The sequence below is a fragment of the Leishmania panamensis genome, assembly GCF_000755165.1.
Source record: "Leishmania panamensis strain MHOM/PA/94/PSC-1 chromosome 29 sequence".
Taxonomy (NCBI): domain Eukaryota; phylum Euglenozoa; class Kinetoplastea; order Trypanosomatida; family Trypanosomatidae; genus Leishmania; species Leishmania panamensis.
In genome coordinates this window covers 870,125-891,523 of record NC_025875.1, presented here as the reverse complement: position 1 = coordinate 891,523, position 21,399 = coordinate 870,125, and the positions used below count along the sequence as shown (strand labels likewise).

General features: G+C 57.4%; 4 protein-coding genes across 4 annotated transcripts, besides 2 other annotated features; all 4 read left to right on the top strand.

The window, feature by feature from the left end:
- Positions 1-1,161: 1,161 nt before the first annotated feature.
- LPMP_292150 (hypothetical protein) lies at positions 1,162-2,055 on the top strand (the record flags this gene model as incomplete). Its single annotated transcript, XM_010702517.1, has 1 exon — positions 1,162-2,055. The coding sequence occupies one exon, from the start codon at positions 1,162-1,164 to the stop codon at positions 2,053-2,055; it is 894 nt and encodes a 297-aa protein (XP_010700819.1).
- Positions 2,056-4,192: 2,137 nt separating this feature from the next.
- On the top strand, positions 4,193-9,556 carry LPMP_292140 (UDP-glucose:glycoprotein glucosyltransferase, putative; the record flags this gene model as incomplete). The annotated part of the gene is made up of 1 exon (XM_010702516.1): positions 4,193-9,556. The coding sequence occupies one exon, from the start codon at positions 4,193-4,195 to the stop codon at positions 9,554-9,556; it is 5,364 nt and encodes a 1,787-aa protein (XP_010700818.1).
- Positions 9,557-10,050: 494 nt separating this feature from the next.
- Positions 10,051-10,601: a repeat region.
- Positions 10,602-11,389: 788 nt separating this feature from the next.
- On the top strand, positions 11,390-13,312 carry LPMP_292130 (hypothetical protein; the record flags this gene model as incomplete). The annotated part of the gene is made up of 1 exon (XM_010702515.1): positions 11,390-13,312. The coding sequence occupies one exon, from the start codon at positions 11,390-11,392 to the stop codon at positions 13,310-13,312; it is 1,923 nt and encodes a 640-aa protein (XP_010700817.1).
- Positions 13,313-14,540: 1,228 nt separating this feature from the next.
- Positions 14,541-15,091: a repeat region.
- A 1,258-nt stretch (positions 15,092-16,349) lies between these two features.
- On the top strand, positions 16,350-21,008 carry LPMP_292120 (hypothetical protein; the record flags this gene model as incomplete). Its single annotated transcript, XM_010702514.1, has 1 exon — positions 16,350-21,008. The coding sequence occupies one exon, from the start codon at positions 16,350-16,352 to the stop codon at positions 21,006-21,008; it is 4,659 nt and encodes a 1,552-aa protein (XP_010700816.1).
- Between the last annotated feature and the right edge of the window lie 391 nt (positions 21,009-21,399).

Genomic DNA, 21,399 nt, shown 5'->3' with positions numbered 1-21,399 from the left:
TGGGCCGCCATTTGTAAGTGTTGCGTGTCTTTGAAGTTTTTCTCGGGTCTGTTCTTGCGCCTCGTCTGGTGTATCTGCTATTCACGCGTTCCTCCTGGAAGGAATGTGTGGAGACTGCTGCTTTCACGCAGATGTACAAACACAGCGGTTGCTGCCTTCCTGTGCGTCTGGTGACGTGTGAATCGTAGGCGCTTCACTGGTGCGAACGCAACAGTCGTAGCCTTTATCTCTCCTGCGTTCTCCCTCTCGAGTGGATAGGGCAGGATTGTTCTCCAGATTATGTGCTTGCAATATGCGTGTGCGCGGCGCGCTCATCGTAGTAGCTCCCTTTAACCTCCTTCTTCTGCCCCTTCCCCCCCCTCTCTGTGATTGACTCGTGCCTCCTGTGCACGTGCTTTCTCTCTGATTATTCACACACATACACCCACCCACACACGTACACACAGAGAGAAACGGGAGAAATAGAAATTTGTGTGTGTGTGTGTGCTTGCTCGTCTGTTCTCGTTGTCTCTCTCTCTGGTATTTAGTGGCTCTCGCTCTCTCTCTTTTAGTTTGTTGCTCGCCGAAGTTGGGTCTGCGGGCGCCAGGGCTCTGTTGTTTTCTCGTTTGTTTTTTTGTCTTTCGCAAGGCCGCTGTCTTCGGTGCCGCGTTTACTCCATCTCTTCGCGGTGCTCGTGTTGCATCGCGGTGCGCCCCACGCAGTCCTTCTCTCTTTCCCCCCGCATCGTGCCCCCATCTGCCGCCTTCACAGTCCTCCTTATCACCACCACCGCCCTTCTTCCTCTTGAAAAAAGCCACGGACCTACTTGAAGGAGGCTCCAAACGCACACGGACACAGAGAGCTCGACGGGCGACTGACTCAGTTCCTGCTTCCCCTTTTCTCAACTCTGCACTCTTTTTTTGTTTGTTGCCGAGCTGCTTTTTCTTGCTGATCGTCGTTTCACCCTCACCGCGTGCACCCGCGCGTCCCCCCTCCCCTTTCCATTGCCCTTGTATGTTTCTTGTGCCGCATAGTGACATACTTTTTTCACTATTGTCCCTCTCTCTCTCTCTCTCGAGTGTTCCTCTGACGTTGCGATCACGTCTTATGATTTCTATCGCGTGCTTTCCTAGCCCCTTCCTTCGACGTGGCCTTCTTCCTCTCCTCGCCGTTACGCAGTCATGGTAGACTGTTCTAGCGACAGACAGTACCTGGCGCGGTGCGCCTACGGCGACTCAGAGAAATCAATTGAGGTTCACGGCGCCAAGATGGAGACATTCAACGTGGATATCCGCAAGAATGGCGCCATGCGCAATCGAGCCATGGTGCTCTCCAGCCTTACGGGTCTGTGCGCGGCTGCAGGGGTCGCTGCCGTGGCTGTCGGCGCTCCACAAATATTGGTCGGCCTACAGAGCGTGCGGTGCCTGCCATGCATGATTCTATGCACGGTGGCTGGCGGTGTGTGCTTGGCGTATGTGTCAACCAGCTCCTTTTCATTTGAGAGGACTATTTACGACCTTGAATTACAGCGTGAGATGTGGGAGATTGATAATCACCTGTCTGGTGAGCTGCAGGAGATGCTGGCCATCTACAAGGGCCAGGGGCTGACGGAGGAGGAGGCGCTCATTGTTACCCGCATCTTTGCACGACAAAAGACGGTGTTCGCCAACTTGATGATGGTTGAAGAACTCGGCTACTCCCGACTAGAGCCGCCTACGACGAGCGAGGCCGCCATGAACGTTGGCGGCCCCGCCATAATGGGCTTCATGATCGGCGTCGCGACGCCGCTGTTATGCTTGGCAGGTGCTCTGCGTGCATTTTCCTGCGGCCAGGGCGATAGCGTAGGAAGTAACTGCAGAGGTGCAGTCGCTGGTTCGTCTGTGTTAGCAACACGGACGAAGTTGTTAGGCGCAGGAATCTTCTGCACCTGTAATGCAGTACTCAGCTACGTGCAGACGGAGGTTTTTTTTGGCGCCTATGCACATATGCCAGCTCTGATTCACACTACCGTGTCGAACGCCATCGGAATAGGCTCCGTGTTCGGTCTCTGTTACTTAGCGGCGCGTTGGGCGTGAGAGAAAAGACTGTCTTCTAAGCGTGAATGCCCAAGTGGCGACTTGGCAGAATGGAAAAGGGATGCCTCAGACATCACACAGAGCGGGAGTGAGGACGGGGACACACATGCTAAAGAATCGGGGGCTCAAATCGAACGTGCATGGACAGGGAAAGATGCCTTGTGAGCTTGCGCACGTGAGGCTTCCCCTAGGCGACCGGGACCTCGCAGTACTCCTACGAGGGCCGGTGGGCGGTGGCGGTGTGCCTCTATGTGCTGACCTGTGCGTGGGAGGAGGCCACGCCGGAAAACGGTGGTGTGGATGTGTATGCTTGCGGTGGCGTATGGGTGTATGAGGCGCGCTGCGGGGTGGGTGGGCCGTATCGTGCCAAGTGAGGTGGGGCGGCAGGAGTGAGATGAGGATGGGAAGAGGGCAAGACGCCGCGTGCGATGCGCCCTCGCACGCTCTATGCCCAATACGGAGCGGCACAGGCGCCGTCATGAGCAGAAAAGAAGGCGGAGTGGTGATTTGGCCTGCTGTTCGTTTACTTCAACTTGGTGATTGTGTCGTATATGGTGGGCTGTGCCCTTGCGAGACTTATCTTATTCTTGTTTTTCTCGTGTTCAGCTCTCCCTGCGGTGCTGATGATTGGAGAAAAGGAAGCACGAGGAAGTGCGAAGTACGTAGTGGAAGAGGGTGCTTTGAAAGGAGTGAAATGGCGAGCAAAGTGTGTGCGTAGCGGCAAGGGATGCGAGTGTCATGAGCAGCATGACGCATCGGAGTGGTTCTGATGATGACGTACTTTCCCCACCTCTTTTTTTTTTTTTGCAAACTAACCTTCTTCCGTCCGGTGCCTGCCTCCCCTTTTTCTGTGCGAATCACAGCGTCTTTCTTTGATTCAAGCTGAGACAGCACCGATTCATGCCTGCTTCGTTTCTTCCACTTGAGCTTGTCCCCTCCCCCTTCTTGCGGTGTCATCTATGGAGGCGCATATATACACACACGCACACACACACAGAGAGAGACTATGAAAACGCTGCTCGGTGTTGTACTTCGTTTCTGTACTTACCGAGACGGTGGTGCACAGCGGAATAGTCCGTTGAGCTGCGACTTTAAACTTGATGCGAAGAAAAGCTGACAGTAAGAGGGAGGGTGGTCACGGAAGGGAGAGGGCGCAGAGGCGCACGCGCTTGAGGAATAAGGAAAAAGTGACCTACGCGACCTCCCTCTTCTTTCGCAAGAGGCTATGCTTTCGCTTTTTTTAGTCGTGACGAGACGCCGCAAGGATTGCTTCTGTAAAGCAGCCCCAAAACTCAGCGGGTCTTATCAGTCATGATGACGACACCCCCTGACGAGGAGCCGGGCAGCGAGTAAGAGACATGTTCGGCTTCCCTCTCTTCTTGTGTGGTGCTATAATCCTCCCCCCAGACACGTACACCGACATACTGGCAATGGTTCCCTCTTCCTTCTTTCCCCGGTCTCTCTTCGTGCAGCCGCTTTCCAGTGTGCCAGCGTATGTTTTACTATCGTTATGAATTAGGAGTGTGAGTTGTCTTGCCTTTAGCTGCGTTTATGAGCCTTTAAGCGTCAGTTCACCCTCATACAAACACCTGCCGACATGTATCACCTTTTTTTCTGAGCGCCTCTTGCGTGGATTGGGGAAAAGAAAAGGGTGGTGCATCTTGTGACACTTGTCAGTATCGCTTTGCAGCTTTGTAGCTTCTTTGCCAACGTCGTTCTTGTTCAAAGTTTTCTTTCCCTTTGCCGCCCTCTGCTCGCGCTTTAGCCACCGCTGGCATCTGTGCAGGAATGGGATAAACAGGGGAAGGGGAAAAAGAAAAGGAGGGCTTACGCGAACTCCTTCATTGGCGAACGAAAGTAAACCCCAACAAACCAACAAAAAGACTCGAACACCTCTTCCCGTCGACTATCCTCTCTCTTTTCCTGTACACGAAACCTCGCCCCATCAACCTCGCACACGCGCGGGGAGGGTGTACTCCACAACCTATAACATCCGAGCTTTGACGCACCGTGCTTCTCGAAGCTCAAGAAAGGAGAAAGCGAAAGGGGTGTCAAGAAGCTACTAGTAGCACCAAGCACGCCCATACCCACAAAAGTAAACCGCTTGAGTGGGTGAGCAGGGTTGATACTGTCCTTGATGTCTTCCTCAATGGCTGGGACGGGCCGAGGTGCAATGGCGTCACCTTTACGCTCCTTCTTCGCACTGCTGAGACTGCTGGTGCTACTTAGCCTAGGCATCACGTCACCGACGGTACACGGTAAGGGTATCCGCGCTACCGTCGAGGCTTCATGGAATGAGACGTCATTTTACCAGGAGGGCTGCGAGTGGGCCGCGCGCTCTTTCGGCGATGAGGCTTTCTACAGCTGTCTTGAGGCCCTCTGGTCTCCGCCTTTGAAGGGAAACAAGAGTAGCGTGAACCCCGAGGAAGCGCGCGAGGCGATGAGCGCTCGCTTCCGCACGCAGCAACAGCAGTACATGACACTTCTCGAGGTTCTCTTCGACCTCCCTGAAACGCGAGGCGCCAATAGGGCTTTCTTTGAAGTAGAGATGGCGGCACGCGTCTACTCACCGGCAGTGGAGGCGCACTATGCCCTTACAGACAAGGCGCTACGCGAGACGACATCGCCGCAGTACTTCTCAGAGAGGGCCTATAACGACGAAGATAAACGTGGCAGCGGCAGCAGCTCATCCTGTGGCGATCCCTTCGCTGTGGTTTATACCCGCACTGCTCCAGGTGCTCTATTACAGGCGCTCCGCGTCGAAACACCTTCCGCCTTGAAGAGTGCAGTTGATGGTGTGGGGAAGTCACACAGAGGCGCCTTGGTGTCCGTAGATGAGGTGACTTTCGCGCGCTTTGATCACCGTTACATGTCTTCGTCACCGTCTGCTACTCGTGAAGTGCCGGCTGTGGTTGTTCTGTATGGATTCCTCGGTTCCGCTGCCACCCACGCGCTGCACCGCGCCGCCGTGGAGCTTTCAAGTCTTGCTGACGCTGCCAGTGCCAGTACCACCAGCGCGCCAGCTTATTTCTGGCGTCATCTGCCGGTGTCGGTGTCACGTCTGTGCGCTGCTGCTGGTGTCCCTGGGCGGTCATTTTCGGCAGCGACGACGAGTATGTGGGACAGTCCTTTGGTTGTACAGGGCTATGGCGCTACCGTCGACATCAAAAACATAGAGTACAACGTGCTTGATGAAAAAAAGGCCGCACAGCAGCGATCCAAGGAGGAGAGCTTGGCGGCAACAGCTACAGGGTCTTTGCATGATGCCACCAATGCCGCGGCTGCGGCAAAGGGGGCACCAGAGGCGCACGGGGGCCGCATCGTTGGCGGCTTTCGCGTTGCCCGGCTGAAGGAGCGTTACCCGGGCTTGGCTGCCCTCCTCGACGAGTTTGCCACCCTCCTCGACGAGGAGGTCGGCAACGACGATATGAAGGTAGGCTTCGATGTGTGGGAGTTACAGAAGATCGGGCTGGCCGCGACGCAGTACATTCTGGACGTGAAGAATCACAGCCGTCGCTTGTACGTGCTCGAGGACATGGTAATGCGGTTCCCGACGTACGCCACGGCCCTCTCCCGCATCGCTACACAGCCTGAACGACTGGTGGAGGTGCAAAATACGTTGTCCATTCTCCACCAGACCATTAGCCCAGGTCAATCAGCGCTCTTTGTGGATGGCTGGCGCGTGGGGGAGGAAGAGCTCAGCCTCTTTGGCGTCCTGCACGCGCTGCATGAGGAAGAGCGGCTCATTCGGTGCATTAAAACGGTACTGACCACGCGCGCTGTCCCCGCCAAAGCTGAGGTGAGCTCAGAGGACGTGAAGCGCGAGGTTCGCACAGTGTCATGGCTGCCCGCAATGCTCGAGAAGGTTTCTGGGTATGTTAAGCAGGCGACTCGTCGCGCCATCAGCACCCCGGAGAATGGCGCCGACATGGAAGTCGCCTACGCGATTCCTGCGAAGCACACCATCTGGATCAACAACGTCGAGACAAGCCCGCAGCTTGAGGGGCTGTCATCTGAGCTCTCCATCTTCACCGCTACTGACGACATCACACAGATCCCACGCCGCAATGTGCTGAACTATGTCTTCTTGTGGAATCCGGTCTCCAAGACGAGCCTGCAGATACTCTCCCTTCTGTTCCGCCACCGTCAGGAGGGCCTCAACGCCCGTTACGGACTTGCAGTGGTGGATCCAACGTGGTCACCTGTAGTTGAAACAGGCGTGCAGAGCGATGCCAGGGACTTCAAGGGAGAGCCTACCAGGTCGCAGGCCGCGCTTCAGGTATTCGCTCTCGTGTATCATCTTGCTGCGATGGACGAGAATGCTGTGCTGGCGTTTCTGGTGGAGTTGTTCCAGACGTCCATGAAGATCAATACCGATACGATCCCTGACGCAGTGGTTTTCCGCGTTTGCAAGAAGACCGCCGGTAGGCTGCTACGCACCAGTGTCGCTGAGCTGACAAGCAAGGCGGACTTTCTGACCTACTACCACGAGACGCAAGCGGTGCTGCGCCGCTTCCCTGTTCCCCAGTACCCCGCCACCTTCCTCAACGGTGTCCTGCTGGGCGACGACTTGGCCGGCATGTCAGCCGCGCTCCGGAGGGAGTTGGCGCTGCTGCGGAGGTGGGTATCAAGCGGGGTCCTGCGAGATGAGATGAAGGACATGTACAACGCCATTCTCAAGCAGCGAAACGCTGTGGACCACCTGCAGCCCGCATTGGTGCGTACCCCGGTGACGATGCGGTGGTCCGACAGGCCGTCCACGGTGGCCTATGTTGAGGGTATGCCATATGTGTACAGTGCTGCGTACGCTGGAGACGCCCTGGCGCTAACCCAGCTGGTGACGTTGCCCTGCGAGCTCACCACTACGATGCTGCAACAGGTGCTCACAGTGTTGAAATCACTGGAGGAGTGCGGCGCTGTCTTGGAGGAGGACACCGTGACCCATGAAGTGTGCAGAAGTCTGCGACTCTCACTGGTTTCGTGCCCAACTGCCACGTCTCTCGTTCATCGCCACATTGAAGCGCTTCAGCAGCAGCTGACTCGCAGCCGTGCGCCAAAGGTTACATGGCACACTGCACTGCGGCGGTACGTGTTGCATGTTGTGGAATCCGTGACGTCAACAAGTGTGGATATGAACGCTGTTCTTTGCACAGAGACAGTGCTCGCAGCGCTGACGGAGTCGCCACTCCCTGACGACTTGCAGACGTTGGTCGGTGTCTCCAGCAGCACCGGTGAAAATACATCGCCACAGTGGGATAGGGAACAGGTGCACTTTTGGACCGCCTTCGAGGACGCCTACAAGAGCAGTGCTGACAACGTCGCCCTCATCACCAATGGCCGCATCGTTGCCATGGATACCAGCTTCAGCACTGCAGACGTTCTCACGGCAGCTCGGCTCGTGGCGCCGATCACCAAGGCTGCCCTGCATGTAGTAATGAATGTGAACTTTGCCGAGATGATAAGCGCCGCCGACGCCGGGTACACCGCGGAGGAGCTGGACACGAACTTTTTTGCTGGGAAAGCTGCCTGCCTGAGCAGCGTGTTTGTGGACGAGATTTCGAGGCATGTGGCGAAGGAGAGCCTCTCCGCACCTGAACTGATGCGGGAGGAGAACATGGTGAGCTCTGCAAAGAGTTGGAAGAGGTTGCAAGGGGTCCTGTTCACGGTGCGCAACTTCCGTGCCGAAGGAGTTCCTTCGGACAACGCCGGGGAAGCTGAGGAAGAGTCCGTCACGGCAAGTGGTTTGCAGCCACTGCACCATGTCACGGCCGTCGTGGACCCTTCGTCGCGCGATGCGCAGGTGATCGTTTCGCTCGTTCACTACCTTGTCAAGTCCCAGCTGCAAGTTCACCTCACTGTTCTCCTAAACCCCTCACTAGATGTCAAGTACCCGATTCGAAACTTCTACCAGTACGTCGCGAGCCCCACGCTAGCGTTTGAGGAGACCTCTGGCCGTGTCATCGTACCACCTGCCACCTTCACTCAGATGCCGTCGTTGACGCTGCTCACCCTCGGCATTGACGAGCCGCCGTCCTGGACCGTCTTCTCGCAGGATGCCGAGGTGGACCTGGACAATGTCATGCTGTCGAGGCTACCTCGCGGCACTCTCTTTGCGACGGCGGTCTACCGCATGCACTCAGTGCTGATAACGGGTGACGCAACCTATGTGCAGACGCGTGTCCCCACCAACGGTCTCCCTCTCTCCTTGCACTCCTCCTCTCGCGCAGGCGGCGCGCCAGAGGCAGCACCGACAGCGCGTAGCACTGACACGCAGGTGATGGCGAACAAAGGCGGTTATTACCAATTGCAGGCGAACCCCGGACTCTGGTACCTCTCCGTCAAGGAGGGCCCCGTGGCAGCGGCCTACTGCATCGAAGCGATGGACGGCCATGCCGTGCTCGAGTGCGCTGGAGGAGGAAAGGGCTTGTCATTGACAAACTGGTCACAGGGCCAGCACATCCCGCTTCTGGTCGACTCCTTCCTTGGCCGGTACCTGTCGCTGCGAGTGGGCCACACGCCAAACTCTGCGGTGGCAGCCGATCTGCACAGGATTCTGCAGCAGATAGCGTCTGGTGTGGAACCCACATGGCCTCCTTTTCGGAGCACGCACCACACACCGCCTGAGCGGCCAAGGAAGCCAACGCTCAACATCTTCTCTGTCGCCTCCGGTCACCTGTACGAGCGCTTTCTACGAATGATGATGTACAGCGTACATAACACGTCAAGCGACAAGTACGGCGCTAACACGACGCGCATTAAGTTTTGGGTGATTGAGAACTTTCTTTCCCCGCAGTTTAAGCGTTACATCCCCCTCCTCGCAGAGCAGCTCGGGTTTGAGGTAGGCTTTGTGACGTACCGCTGGCCGTGGTGGCTGCCGCGACAGACCGAGAAGCAGCGCAAGATCTGGGCCTACAAAATTCTCTTCCTGGACGTGCTGTTCCCGCTCGACATCGACCGGATCATCTTCGTCGACGCCGACCAGACCGTCCTGGTGGACCTGCACGAGTTGTACAACATGAACATAGGCATCAAGCCTGTCGCCATGACGCCGTTCTGCCAAAAGTTCAAGAACAAGGCAACCGCGTCGTTCCGCTTCTGGGAACAGGGCTTCTGGAAGAGCCACCTGGGCCTCAAGCCCTACCACATCAGTGCCATTTTCCTCATCGACCTTCGCCGCTTTCGTGCAATGCGTGCTGGCGACCAGTACCGTGGCACCTACGCCCAGCTAGCAGGCGATCCTAACAGCTTGCAGAACCTCGACCAGGACCTGCCCAACTACTTGCAGAATATCATTCCTATCTTCTCCTTGCCGGAGGAGTGGCTCTGGTGCGAGACGTGGTGCAGCGAGACCAGCAAATCGAGGGCCAACACGATTGACCTCTGCAACAACCCACTGACGAAGGTGCCCAAGCTGGAGAACGCCAAGACAATCATTCCCGGGTGGGAAGAGCTGGACAACAAACTGCAGAACTTATCGGACAGTGTACTCGCTAGCTTGTGAGTGCCGAGGGGATGGTACTGGAAGCTTGTTTGGATACAGATGCTCCTGTTTTTTTTTTCGATTGGGGGAGCCTTAGCCTGCACATGTGAGTGTATTCATGTGTATGTGTGTTTTGAGGCCCGAAGCATCATCTTGTGTAAGCCTGCGTGTAGGCTGGTCGACCAGTAGGACTGCCTCTCTTTCCTTCGCCCTTTTGTGCGTCCTCTTCCGGAGTTCTACTTCAGTCAAAAAACATCAACGCCTCCTTGGTCAAAACGCAGTGATGGATCGAAGTAACTTGAGACAATTATGCTGGTATGCACGAATAACAACAGCCCGTTGATGTACGAGGAAGGGGTCTGTTGTAGGACGTCGTACAGCACGTAACGCTCCCCCAACCACCACCACCACTCACACCCGCCGCTTCGTATGAAAGCAAAACCTCGGGATCCATACACTCAACGGTGGATGTTTGCTCTACGTCCTCTTTTCCTTTTCTGTCTGCGCTTCCTCATGGCGGGGGGATAACACATCAGTGCGCAGCATCCCACCATCTCACTACCCCCACTCTGTGGGAGGCTGCCAGGCAGCCCCTCTTCTCTCCCTGCACGTGCCGAACCACCCTCTGGCTCTGACAGGGTCAGGTGTCTACGACGCAGGGGAGGCCAGACCGATGTATCGCTGCGGATCTCGGCGGTCAGGCCGTGGACGGCGTTGCGTCGGAGCAGCCTGCGACGGCGAGCACGTGTGCGCCATCCGTGTGACGCGCGGAGTGTCAGCGTGGCTCCGGCACATCTCACGCGGCCCTCGTGGTCTACTGGTGTGCGTGGAGAGGGGGAGTGCGTCGAGCCACGCCACGGGACGCACCAGGCGGCGGCCAGCGAAACAGTGGTGGGTGGTTGGGTAGGGTGTGAGGCAGGGGCCGTGCTCAGCTAGCTCTGTGGGCGTGCTGCTGCAGCGCGTGCTGAGTGCGGCTTTGCAGGGCGCGATGAGCTTGTGGACAGGACTGGGGGTGAGTAGCGTTTGACTCGTGTTCCACGACAGAGAATGGCCTTGTGAAGGAAAACGTGAACATCTCATGTGTGCCCTCTCAAGTGCTTTCCAAACTATCATCGCTTTCTCACTCGCTCTCTTTTATTTCTCATACCTGTAGATCACACTCGCGTCCATCCGTCTTGAATCTTCCAACTTGGCGCAATAGTGCCTGCACTGCTTTCCTTGAACCATCCATACATACCCTCCCCACACAAACATGTGCATGTGCGTCGGACACCCATCATTGTGTCTTGAGTCGTCTTTCACCCTTTACAGCACCTCCCTCATCCGTTGACACAGGTGAGCAGACAGGATACCTATGGTCATAGACACTGTCACGTTTCCCTTTTTCTTTCTATTCTCCTTGCGGTTTTGTTGTCTTTGTGTGTGTGTGTGTTGCTGCCGTTGGTGAGTTGAATTATTGACTTTCCTGCCCTCGTCAGGATCTCCTTCGCTGCCTGCTGACCGAAACCCATCACACGCTTTCTCCGCCGCCTTGGCTGGTTTAGATCGCCCTATACACGTGCGACCGCCATCGTTGATTCCCTTTCACGGTACAGACGTGTTTGTCTGCGTGGGCGTTCGATCGCCTGTGTGTTGCCTGGAGCGCTCGGAACCGTTGTATGTACATCTGCCTTTCCTGGTAGACCTTCGTCGTACTCTACAGCTCCCTTCCCCCATTACTGTCTTCTTGCTCGTCCGTGTCGGCTTGAGGCTGTGACTGCAGCAGGCAATTCTCCTGTCTACGCCTCAACTCAGCTCCTCCTCTCTTCTTCCTCTCTACCCGTGTGAAGCTTCAGTATCTCCCACATAAGGGATATGCAGGATACCGCCCCCCATACACAACCGGCCGCTGGCGCCGGTTCTCCGCCGCTCACTCTGCACGTCACCCCTCACGTGGATCGGGCGACCATCTACCAGAACAAGTCGCTGCAACGTCGGTGCGCGCCACTGTCGTTCAGCGCACCAGTAAGCGAGGTGCAGGTGATGGTGCCGATGCCAATGAAGGCCCATGGGAGGTGTGGGTACGATCGTGACTCGGTGCAGGTGGAATTCGGTGCGGCGTTCGATGGAAAGGTCATCCTTGCCGGTGTGCTGGTGGATGAAGTGGAGCAACATTGTCTGCGCAGCGACGGGACGGTGGACGTCAAGGTGGCGCGTATTGCGGATGTGGCGAGCGCAAGCGACTCAGACGCCGATGGCGGAGGCGTAGGTGATGTGTCATCAGCGAATGCACGTTGCGAGGTGGAGTCGCAGCTTCGTACAGTGAAGCAGAAGCTTCTGCTCAACGAAATTGCGCAAGCCGAAGCCGCCTGTGTGCTCGATTACAGTGTGGATCTTGCGAAATGTGCGGTGGAGCCATGCAAAGGCGCACCGCTGATGCACGCCGCTGCGCTGCATGACCCGGAGATGTGGGGCGCGCACCTCGACGCGTTGGAGAGCGCAAGGAGAGAACATGCCAAGACAAAGCGGGAGCTGCTGCGCGCCAAAGCGACGCTCGAGGCGGAGAAGTGGGAACTTGAGAGGAAGCTAGATTTAGGCGACGGCGTGCCGAGTCGTGGGAGTGGCCACAGCGAAGAAGCCGGGACGACCGTCGATGTGGCAGTGCTGACACTCAAGGTTTTGAAGGCTGTTCCACCCGGGCCGGAGGCGGTGGTATACGTTTCCTACATAGTGCCGAGCGGTCGGTGGAGCGCCGTATACGAGGCACACCTGAACACAGTGACTGACGAAGTGGTTTTGTACTACAACGCAGAGGTCGTTCTAAACTCTGGTGACGACTTGAAGGATGTGGTGCTGACGCTTTCCTCCGCTGTCCCGCGACGGAATGCTGCGCTGCCGCCGACCATGGCCATCTGGCGCTGTGGTATTGTGCGGCCGTTGCCACCAGCGCCTCAGCCCATGATGGGTGCAAACGCTGTTAGAGCCAGTCGAGCTAACCTGCAGTGCGATGATGCCCCAGAGGATGCCCCTGCCCCTCGTGCAGCGCCAATGATGATGCGTGTTGCAACTAAGGCGGAGCAGGCCGGTACCGGGGCCATCATGAACTTTGTCATACCAAACCCGCAAACGGTGATGGCGAATGGGAAGACGACGCGTCTGCCACTGACAGAGCTCCAGATGCCTGCAGAAATCAGCTATGTGAGCGTCCCAGAAAAGTCGCTAGCCGCCTTTACACACGCCAAGATCAAGAACACGAGCGACTTCTTGTTGCTGCCCGGCGAGGTAGCCGTGTTCCTAGATGGGAACTACGTGTCGCGGTCGCGGCTTGACAAGCAGTGCGCGCCGGGGGGTATGTTGGACATGTACTTTGGCGCTGACCCAAGCGTGGAGGTGAAGCGTGTACTGCTGCGTCAGACAAACAAGAAGGTGCAGAACTCGTATTTCAAGGGAACAAAGAGCAACGTGAAGACGTTCACGTATAAGATTACGATTCGTAACAAGAAGCGCGCTACCGGCTCCGCAGATGGCGCCGTCTGCATCAAGCTGGTAGAGCATATTCCAACCAGCAATGAGGAGCAGCTGCAGGTGCGACTTGTTTCGCCATTAAGGCCACACGACGATATCTACATCTACGATGATGAGGAGGACAGGGTGAGGCAGCAGCTGCGCAAGTCACGGCTGCTCGACAACGAAGGTATTGTGGAGATTGAGCGCAGGGTGCGTGCTGGCGAGAGCGTTGAGGTAGTTTTCGCGTTCGAGGTGGAGGCACCGAGCGACTCCACCGTGTATGGGCTGTGAGCCAGGGCCTGTCGAGCAGGTACCATGTATGTGCCTAAGAAGACATACACGTGCTTGTCACACTGGGAAGAAAGGCGAGATGTGGAAGTGAAGACGAACCGCCACATCAACCGAGATACTTCTGGCTTCTGCCACGCCGCTTGTCGAAAGAACCAGATCATGTTATACAGTGTTATTCGCTCTGACTCTCCGCAGTAGCTGACGGAAAAAAAAAGAATCTGCACATACGCACCCTCGTGCACTTGCAGGAGATGCAGCTACGTCTCCGGCGCCTCGTTCCACCATTCATTTGCTCTTCTGTTCTTGACCACGAAGAATGCACAACCCATCCTCCTCCTCACCTGCTGTCAGTGCTGACTTGCGTTAGACTCGCTCTGCCCACTTCTTGATCACCTACGTTTATCTTCTCGCTACGACACATGAGAGTCACAGTAGCCGTCGAGGGAGCATCTGGTCGTCAGGAGTTCCGTTCGTTTTGTTTGTCTTTCCTTCCCTCCTGCTTGTTCTTATTCTTCACTCTATCGCGTGGGAGTATGTGTATGTGTGTGTGCATGCCTGTTATAGAGGGAGGGAGGACGATTCCTACTCGCCTTCCGTCGATACTCGCACCCCCCTTCCCCCCCTCTTCACGTCTCGGCATCCACCGCTCTCCACCCCCCACACACTCAGGCGTCCTCCTCCTCGGCGAATCAGTAGGCGCCACGTGTATGTGCACGGCCCCTCTCATTTTTTCCTTTTCTTTTACCTGCTTCCCCCCCCCCCACCCCACACACACACACCTCGTCCAGCGCCATCGTTTGGCTTTTTTCTTTGCTTGGTCACCTTCTTTGCATCACTCCTCCCGTACAGCCGCAATCATCAAGAGAAAGGAAGGAAGGAAAGAAGAGGTCTTTGCTGGTGGGCCGGGGACGGGGCATGGGTAGCACAATGCGCCCCATAGAGAAAAATGCTCACTGGCACATCCACACAGCGCTACCAGCGCAACCATGGAAGGAAGACGACGACAAGCACATGTGTGTGTGTGTCTTCTGAATGCATGTCAGTGTTCTCCACCTTGTGCGCTCTGTTCTTCTCTGTGATTCAGCGACCACTACGCGGAACGAACGCGCACGCCTCGATTCGTTCACCCCCCTTTTGTTGTTCGTTTTAGTGAGTACGACGTGCACTTTTTCCTCCTTTTTTCTCTTTTTTTTCGGCACCACTCCAGACCTCACTCATCTCAAGGAGTGGCGGGGGGATAACACATCAGTGCGCAGCATCCCACCATCTCACTACCCCCACTCTGTGGGAGGCTGCCAGGCAGCCCCTCTTCTCTCCCTGCACGTGCCGAACCACCCTCTGGCTCTGACAGGGTCAGGTGTCTACGACGCAGGGGAGGCCAGACCGATGTATCGCTGCGGATCTCGGCGGTCAGGCCGTGGACGGCGTTGCGTCGGAGCAGCCTGCGACGGCGAGCACGTGTGCGCCATCCGTGTGACGCGCGGAGTGTCAGCGTGGCTCCGGCACATCTCACGCGGCCCTCGTGGTCTACTGGTGTGCGTGGAGAGGGGGAGTGCGTCGAGCCACGCCACGGGACGCACCAGGCGGCGGCCAGCGAAACAGTGGTGGGTGGTTGGGTAGGGTGTGAGGCAGGGGCCGTGCTCAGCTAGCTCTGTGGGCGTGCTGCTGCAGCGCGTGCTGAGTGCGGCTTTGCAGGGCGCGATGAGCTTGTGGACAGGACTGGGGGTGAGTAGCGTTTGACTCGTGTTCCACGACAGAGAATGGCCTTGCGAAGGAAAATGTAAACTGTGCCTCTGGATATCTGAGAGAGGGCGTGTATGCATGTTGGCGCGAAATGAGGATTGGAATCGACGATGTGGTCATGGTTTGGCCGATGAGTGTGTATTTTGTGGTGAAGGTATTGTGGTGACGGTGTGCGCTTGGCTGGAATGCACCAATCCCTACATGCGCTACATACTGGCCTGCATTTTTTATCCTCTGCCTCCTGTCGCTAAAAGTTAATCATCGAGTTCCGGGAAAGCCACACAAGGGAGAATGTGAAAAAAAAAAGGTGGGGAGGCTTCTACAGGCATGAACGAATAAGGACGTGGAGTATGGGGAGTATTCAATCGCTCCTCCTTCCACTCTACCCCACTCCCCTCTTCCTTCCACGCTCTGTTGACACCCGGTGTGGTGCTTACCGAAAAGGTTCATAGTTGCTCAAGCTTTCGTACAGTGCCGCTACTGTTTCCGCGAGAGAGCGTCAACCTGCTGCTTGTGACTCTGGCATGCCTCTTCGACCGACACGCTGACCGAGGCGATGTCCTTAGAGGTGACCACCCTAACGCACTGCTCGTATCACTTCCTTTCTCTCAGTGCCCCTCTACTTTTCCTGTTCTCTTAATTCTCATGCTGACGCTCGCTCGCACACTCACGGCGTAGCCCCCCTCCCCCCTCCTCCTCCTCCTCCTTCCTTCTCACCCGTCCTTTCCTATTAAGCGCCACCAATCAACGGTTAGGTGCTTTAGCAGCGCTTCACGTGCTCGAGACGTTCTCTCTCAGCGCGTGTTGTTGGGGTTTTGTTTTTGTACGCCGGGCTCTGGGGAGTGGAGTGGAGTGGAGCGCACTGCTCCTCTGTCGTTTTTCTTATTATTTTCCCTTCTAAGTAGCCTCGAGTAAACACAAGGGGAGTACGAAGAAAAGCACAGGCTTTCAAGCGCTTGATTCCCTCCTATTACGATCACCGCGTCTTGTCTTCCCTCTCTTTTCTAAGACATACTTCTATAAGCGAACACCGCTGCAGTGACGCACACACACACAGTGAGAGAGATCGAGCGAGATCGAGCTCCGTGCGCAGGGAGGTGATGAATGGAGCGTCTTCATCAGCGTTTGCGCCTCCCTCTTTCTTTCCCTGCGTCTGAGCACACAACCCAACTTGTCCATTCGCCAGGAACAACACGTGCCGTTGTAGTTGCCTTGGCTTTTCTTCTTGTTCATCATAGCGCCCCCCCCCCCACCCCTCACCCCTCACCCACACACCCACTTATCCAGCCTGCAGATGCCGTTGCTGTCGGAATGGACAGAGGAGAAGAACGCATGCGTCGACTGGGCGAATCCAGAAGAGGTATTGTGTAATGGTTTTACGTTCCTTCAGTTATTGGCCGCCCATCCACGACTGCGCCAGCACTACGAGGCGGTCGACAAGCAGAGTGAGCGCTACGCTGTAAAAGACATTTTTCTCTTTGGGTCTGCCGCAGAGAAGATGACGTGGCTGACGCGGTGGCACGAACAGAGCCTGTTCTACCTGCGTCTAGAACGCTGGTGCCGCTTCTGTGGTGAAAAGGGCCACACACGCCTGTGCTGCTCACAGCGTCTCTGTTCCGCATCAGCCTCTGCGTCCGATGACCCAGCGTCCGTGACTGCTACTAACGGCAAAGATCCGGTAGCGCTGTCTGCCGCGCCATCACCGGATGTAACGCGACCGTCAGTGCTGAAAAAACACCGTGAGCACCTGCAACGTGTGGAGCTGCGCCGCATCCTTGAAGAGAAGCAGAAGCCGCGGACGGAAGCGGGGGCGGTGCGGCGAAGCGGGGCGGCAGCCGCTCGTGCTTCCACCGCTGTCGCGACGACCCTTTTCACAGCGGACGAGCGCCGCCGCGGGGTGGTGTGCCGTCTTGATGAGGCTAACAACATCGGCTTCGTTACAGTCGCTGGCATGGGCGAACTCAAGTTTTTTGTCGACCGTGTCGACGTCGGAGTCAAGACGGTCACCGTTGGTGACAACGTCACCTTCAAGCTGGACCCCAGCCGCGACTATCCTATCGCCGTCGACGTGCGCCACGAGCGACCAGTGATCACGCTGGAGGATGTCCGGAAGTTTCTTCATCGCTGCCGTGCTGCCTGCCACCCCATTAAGGTGATGGCTACCCTCCTCATGCACGCACATGAGTGGTTCGTGCTGCTACGCTGGCTACACGTGCTACGCGAGCAGGACGCAGCGCTGTACGTGGAGGCGGTGCATACGCTGATCGAGCTGACAACCTTTGTCGGAAACCGCGAACCGATTCATGTCCCGGTCCTCAGCGCCTTCTTGGTACTTCTGTGTACTACTCCACCGAGCATGCCAAGAACCGCCGCGGCGACCGCGCCAGGGGGCAGCACCACCACCTTCCCTCTTGCTACATCCACGGCAACGACTGCGACCGCTGCAGCGCTACCGCTACAGCTGCCTCCTTTCTACCCCGACATGGTACGGGATGCTCTGGAACTGCATACTGCCACGCAAAAACCCAGTTCTCCGGCGGCTGCTGCGGCGACAGCCGAGGTCCGGTTGGCTGAGGACAGGTGGATGGAAGTGGTAGAGTTCGTGATTCTCGTGCGCTACTACAGCCCACTGTCCGGTGCAGGCAGCACAGCACAAAATGGCACTAATGAGACCTCCGCAATGGGCTTGGAAGCCAGTGTCGACCGCGAAGCAGTGGTGGTACGGCAGCTCCAGGCCTTCTTTGCCGAGCGACTCACGCGAGCTAGTGGAGCAGCCCTGCGCCGACTGCAGCTTGCCCAGATGCGTCTTGCACAAGAGGTTCGGTCTCTAGCAGCGTCGGGAACTCGGGAAATCACCACGGGCGCTGCTGTGTTCGGCAGCGCCTTGTCGGGGGTTACCCTAATTCCCACAGCGGAAGAGTTCTCCGTTCCCCCGCCGAGCCCGGCTTCCATCTTTGCTCCCGCGAACTTGCCTGTGAACGGGGCCACCACGTACACCGACACGCATGAATTCATTCATGACCAGTGCAAGCTTCTGAGGGCGGACACCTTTGAGTATGTCAGTCGGGTGCTGCCAGCGGTTTGCTACTCCCTGCCGTCTTACACGCCGACTCAGGAAACAATGTCTGATGTGCAGCACGCTCGTGTCTACTCACGAGTCCGCTGCCTCGGCAAGGTGATGACCAGCGACCACGACTACAGCCACCCCGAGAGCTACCTACTGGAAGTGCACCCACACAGCCCGAGGGCGAACCTGCGAGCACAACTGCATGAGGGCACTACCTTGTGCATCTCCACAGCTCTTGATGCCACCGCCATGGACAACAAGGAGCTTTTCTGGGGTGTGGTGTCCTCCTGCGACGCCGTGTTCATGGGCGTCGGGGTCATTGCAGTCTCCCCGTGCGAGGCCAGTTCATCCTTCGAGCTCATGCGCGCTGCCCTTGACCGCAACGCCGCCCTTGGTCGGCTTGATCGCTCCTTCCTGCTGGAAACTCCTATTTTCATGGCGGGATACGAGAGCATCATGCGCGCGCTCGAGGCTTTCTGTGGCCCGCTCGCGATGCCACTTCCAATGGTGCGTCAACTGGTCGGTCCGCAGGCCGCTGCATCGGGCGATGACGGGCATCAGCTGGTGGAGTACATCCCGCCCCACTGTGCGGTGACGTTCCAGGAGCTCACCGATGAGATCCGCAGCCAGTTCGTACTCGATGAGGGGCAAAAGGCGGTCATGCGGCAGCTTCCGGTCTCGAAGATGATTCTTGTGCAGGGCCCACCAGGCACCGGCAAGTCCTTCATCGGGTGCCGTGTGGTGGAGGCGTACGTGCGGTACAAGCAACTCGTTGCGTCAGGCGACATCCTGCAGAAGGTCAGCATCGACATGCTCCGCTCGACCCGGCTGGAGGACCTGCTGCCGCAGGTCGGCCCCATGGTCGTTATCACGTACAAGAACCATGCCCTCGATGAGTTCCTTCTGGACTTGCTTGAGTGTGGGCTGTGGGAGATGAACCGCCCCCGCGTTGGGCAGCAGCTGGCCACTCGAATGTCCACTGCGGCGGCGGGGCTCTCGCCGTCGTCCAGCGCCAGCGCATTTCCAGGTGGCAAGCGGCTGGTACGCATTGGTGGTCGCTCGCGCGAGGCCCGACTCGACGGGTACAACCTTGGCGCTCTCCTGCACAGCAGCATGGACCGCGCCACCATCAACAGCCTCAAGGACCGCCTCTTCGTGCTAAATCAGCGGCTGGAGCGGCTGGCCAAGGAAATCCACTACCTGGAGAGCGGCAGGGTGCCGCGGGTGTACTTTGAGCGGTGGCTGACAGCGGAGCAGCGCCGACACATCACATTCGACGATCGGGAGTCGTGGCTGGCAGGGGAGAAGTACATTGGTGCCCTCGATGAGGCAGAGGACATGGTGTCCCCTACACACTACCAGTCCCTGCTGCAGACGCGCATGGCGGAACTGCTCGGTGCACAGCGAAGTCAGGGATCGTCGCTGCAGGCGAATTCGACCGCAAAGGCGTCGCCGCCAACAGGAGCCACAGTAGCGGAAAGGGGAGAAGAAGAGGAGGAAGAGGACGTATCCTTGAGTGTCTTTCAAGAGATGCGACGTGAGGAGGAGCGGCGCGAGCTTAATAATCAGTTGCACCAGGCGTATCTCTCCGCCGAGTCGCTACTTCTTGCTAGTCAACCGCCGTCGAGGCCGGTAGGGGTGCCGGAGGAGCTCCTCTCTCTCTGGAGCTTGACACCACGGCTACGGCACGAGTATTTCTCCTACCTTATCGCGAGCTGCATCGCTGTCAAGGCGCGTGACTGCCTGACAATTATGGAGACGATGAAGAGTGTCATCCGGGTGCGCCGGCATGCCATGGATGAGCTGAAGCTATCTCTTCTGCAAGGTGCGGATGTGGTGGGGCTGACGACGACGGGGTGCGCAATGAATCAGAACTTGCTGCGGTCGCTGCGTCCAAGCGTGCTGGTGGTGGAGGAGGCGGCCGAAGTGCTCGAGTCTCAGATGTTGGCCTGCATGACGGATTCCTTGAAGCAGATCATTCTCATTGGCGATCACTACCAGCTTCAGCCCAAGGTAGACACCTTCCAGTACGAGAAGACAAACCGCTTGAACCTCTCCTTGTTTGAGCGACTGGCACAGAAGACGCAACCGATCCGACTGACGGAGCAGCGCCGCATGCACCCAGAAATCTCTCGGCTTATTCGTCCCTTCTACTCGCCGCAACCCCTCGTTGATCACGCGTCAGTGCTAACACGGCCGTTTCCCTCCGCGTCGGGAGTGGCCGCGGTAGATCGGGTGCCGGGGCTCGCCATGCGCGTGTTTTTCTGGCGTCATTGCCACCCCGAGGAGGAGGCTCCCGGCAGCCGCAGTAAGGTGAACACGCGTGAAATTCGTATGGTGCAGCAGGTCGTCACCCACCTCGTCTCGCAGGGCGTGCTGCAGAAGTCCATCACCGTTGTGACGCCCTATCTTGGTCAACGCCGAATGCTGCGCGGCGTCCTGCGGCTGCGCTCATTGGCGGACGTCCAGGTCAGCACCGTCGACCTTTACCAAGGCGACGAGAATGACATTATCATCCTTTCTCTGGTGCGAACCGAGAAGCTGACGGACTTCATTCGGACGCGCAACCGCTTGATCGTCTCGTGCTCGCGTGCCCGCTTCGCCATGGTGATGATCGGAAACGACGAGCTATTGCGCCAGTGTCGGCACTGGGAACGGGTACTAGGCCAGCTAGAGTCCGAACAACGCATCGGGGAGAGCCTTCCCATAACCTACCGTGACCGACCGTCACAGGTGGAGCACATGACGGTGGTGGAGTCCGTGTCGGCGGCGGCGCTGGAGGCGGAGTTGACGGCGCAGCAGCAGCAGAGACGCAAAACAGATCAGCGCTGTCAACCCGCCGCAGTGGGCAGCGCCGCCCCTGAAAGTGGTGAAGGAGATGATTAAGGCAGATGGACGACGGGGAGGGAGCCTATGACAGGAAAAGAGAGTACTGAGCAACAATACAGCCTCGTGGCGCTGCGAAGGATGCGTGCAGGCGAGTGTGCCAGCCATCACGTATATGCTTGCTAACTGCACATAAAAAAACCTCTGCACTCTAGAAAAAGACCTGTGGTGAAAGCGAGAGAGCGGGGGGGGGGGGTGTTTGCCTGCCGGCGTGGCAGCGAACGCGCAGATACCTCACCGATCTGTCTGAATGTAATGCGACATGACACACCTGCGCAGAAAGCGGAGAAAACGCACAGAACAGGCTAAGTCAGAAGATTAGTGGGGCGGATGAGAAGGGTGACACAACAGAAAAAATCAAGACGAGAGGATGTGCTGCGCTTGCTTCCCC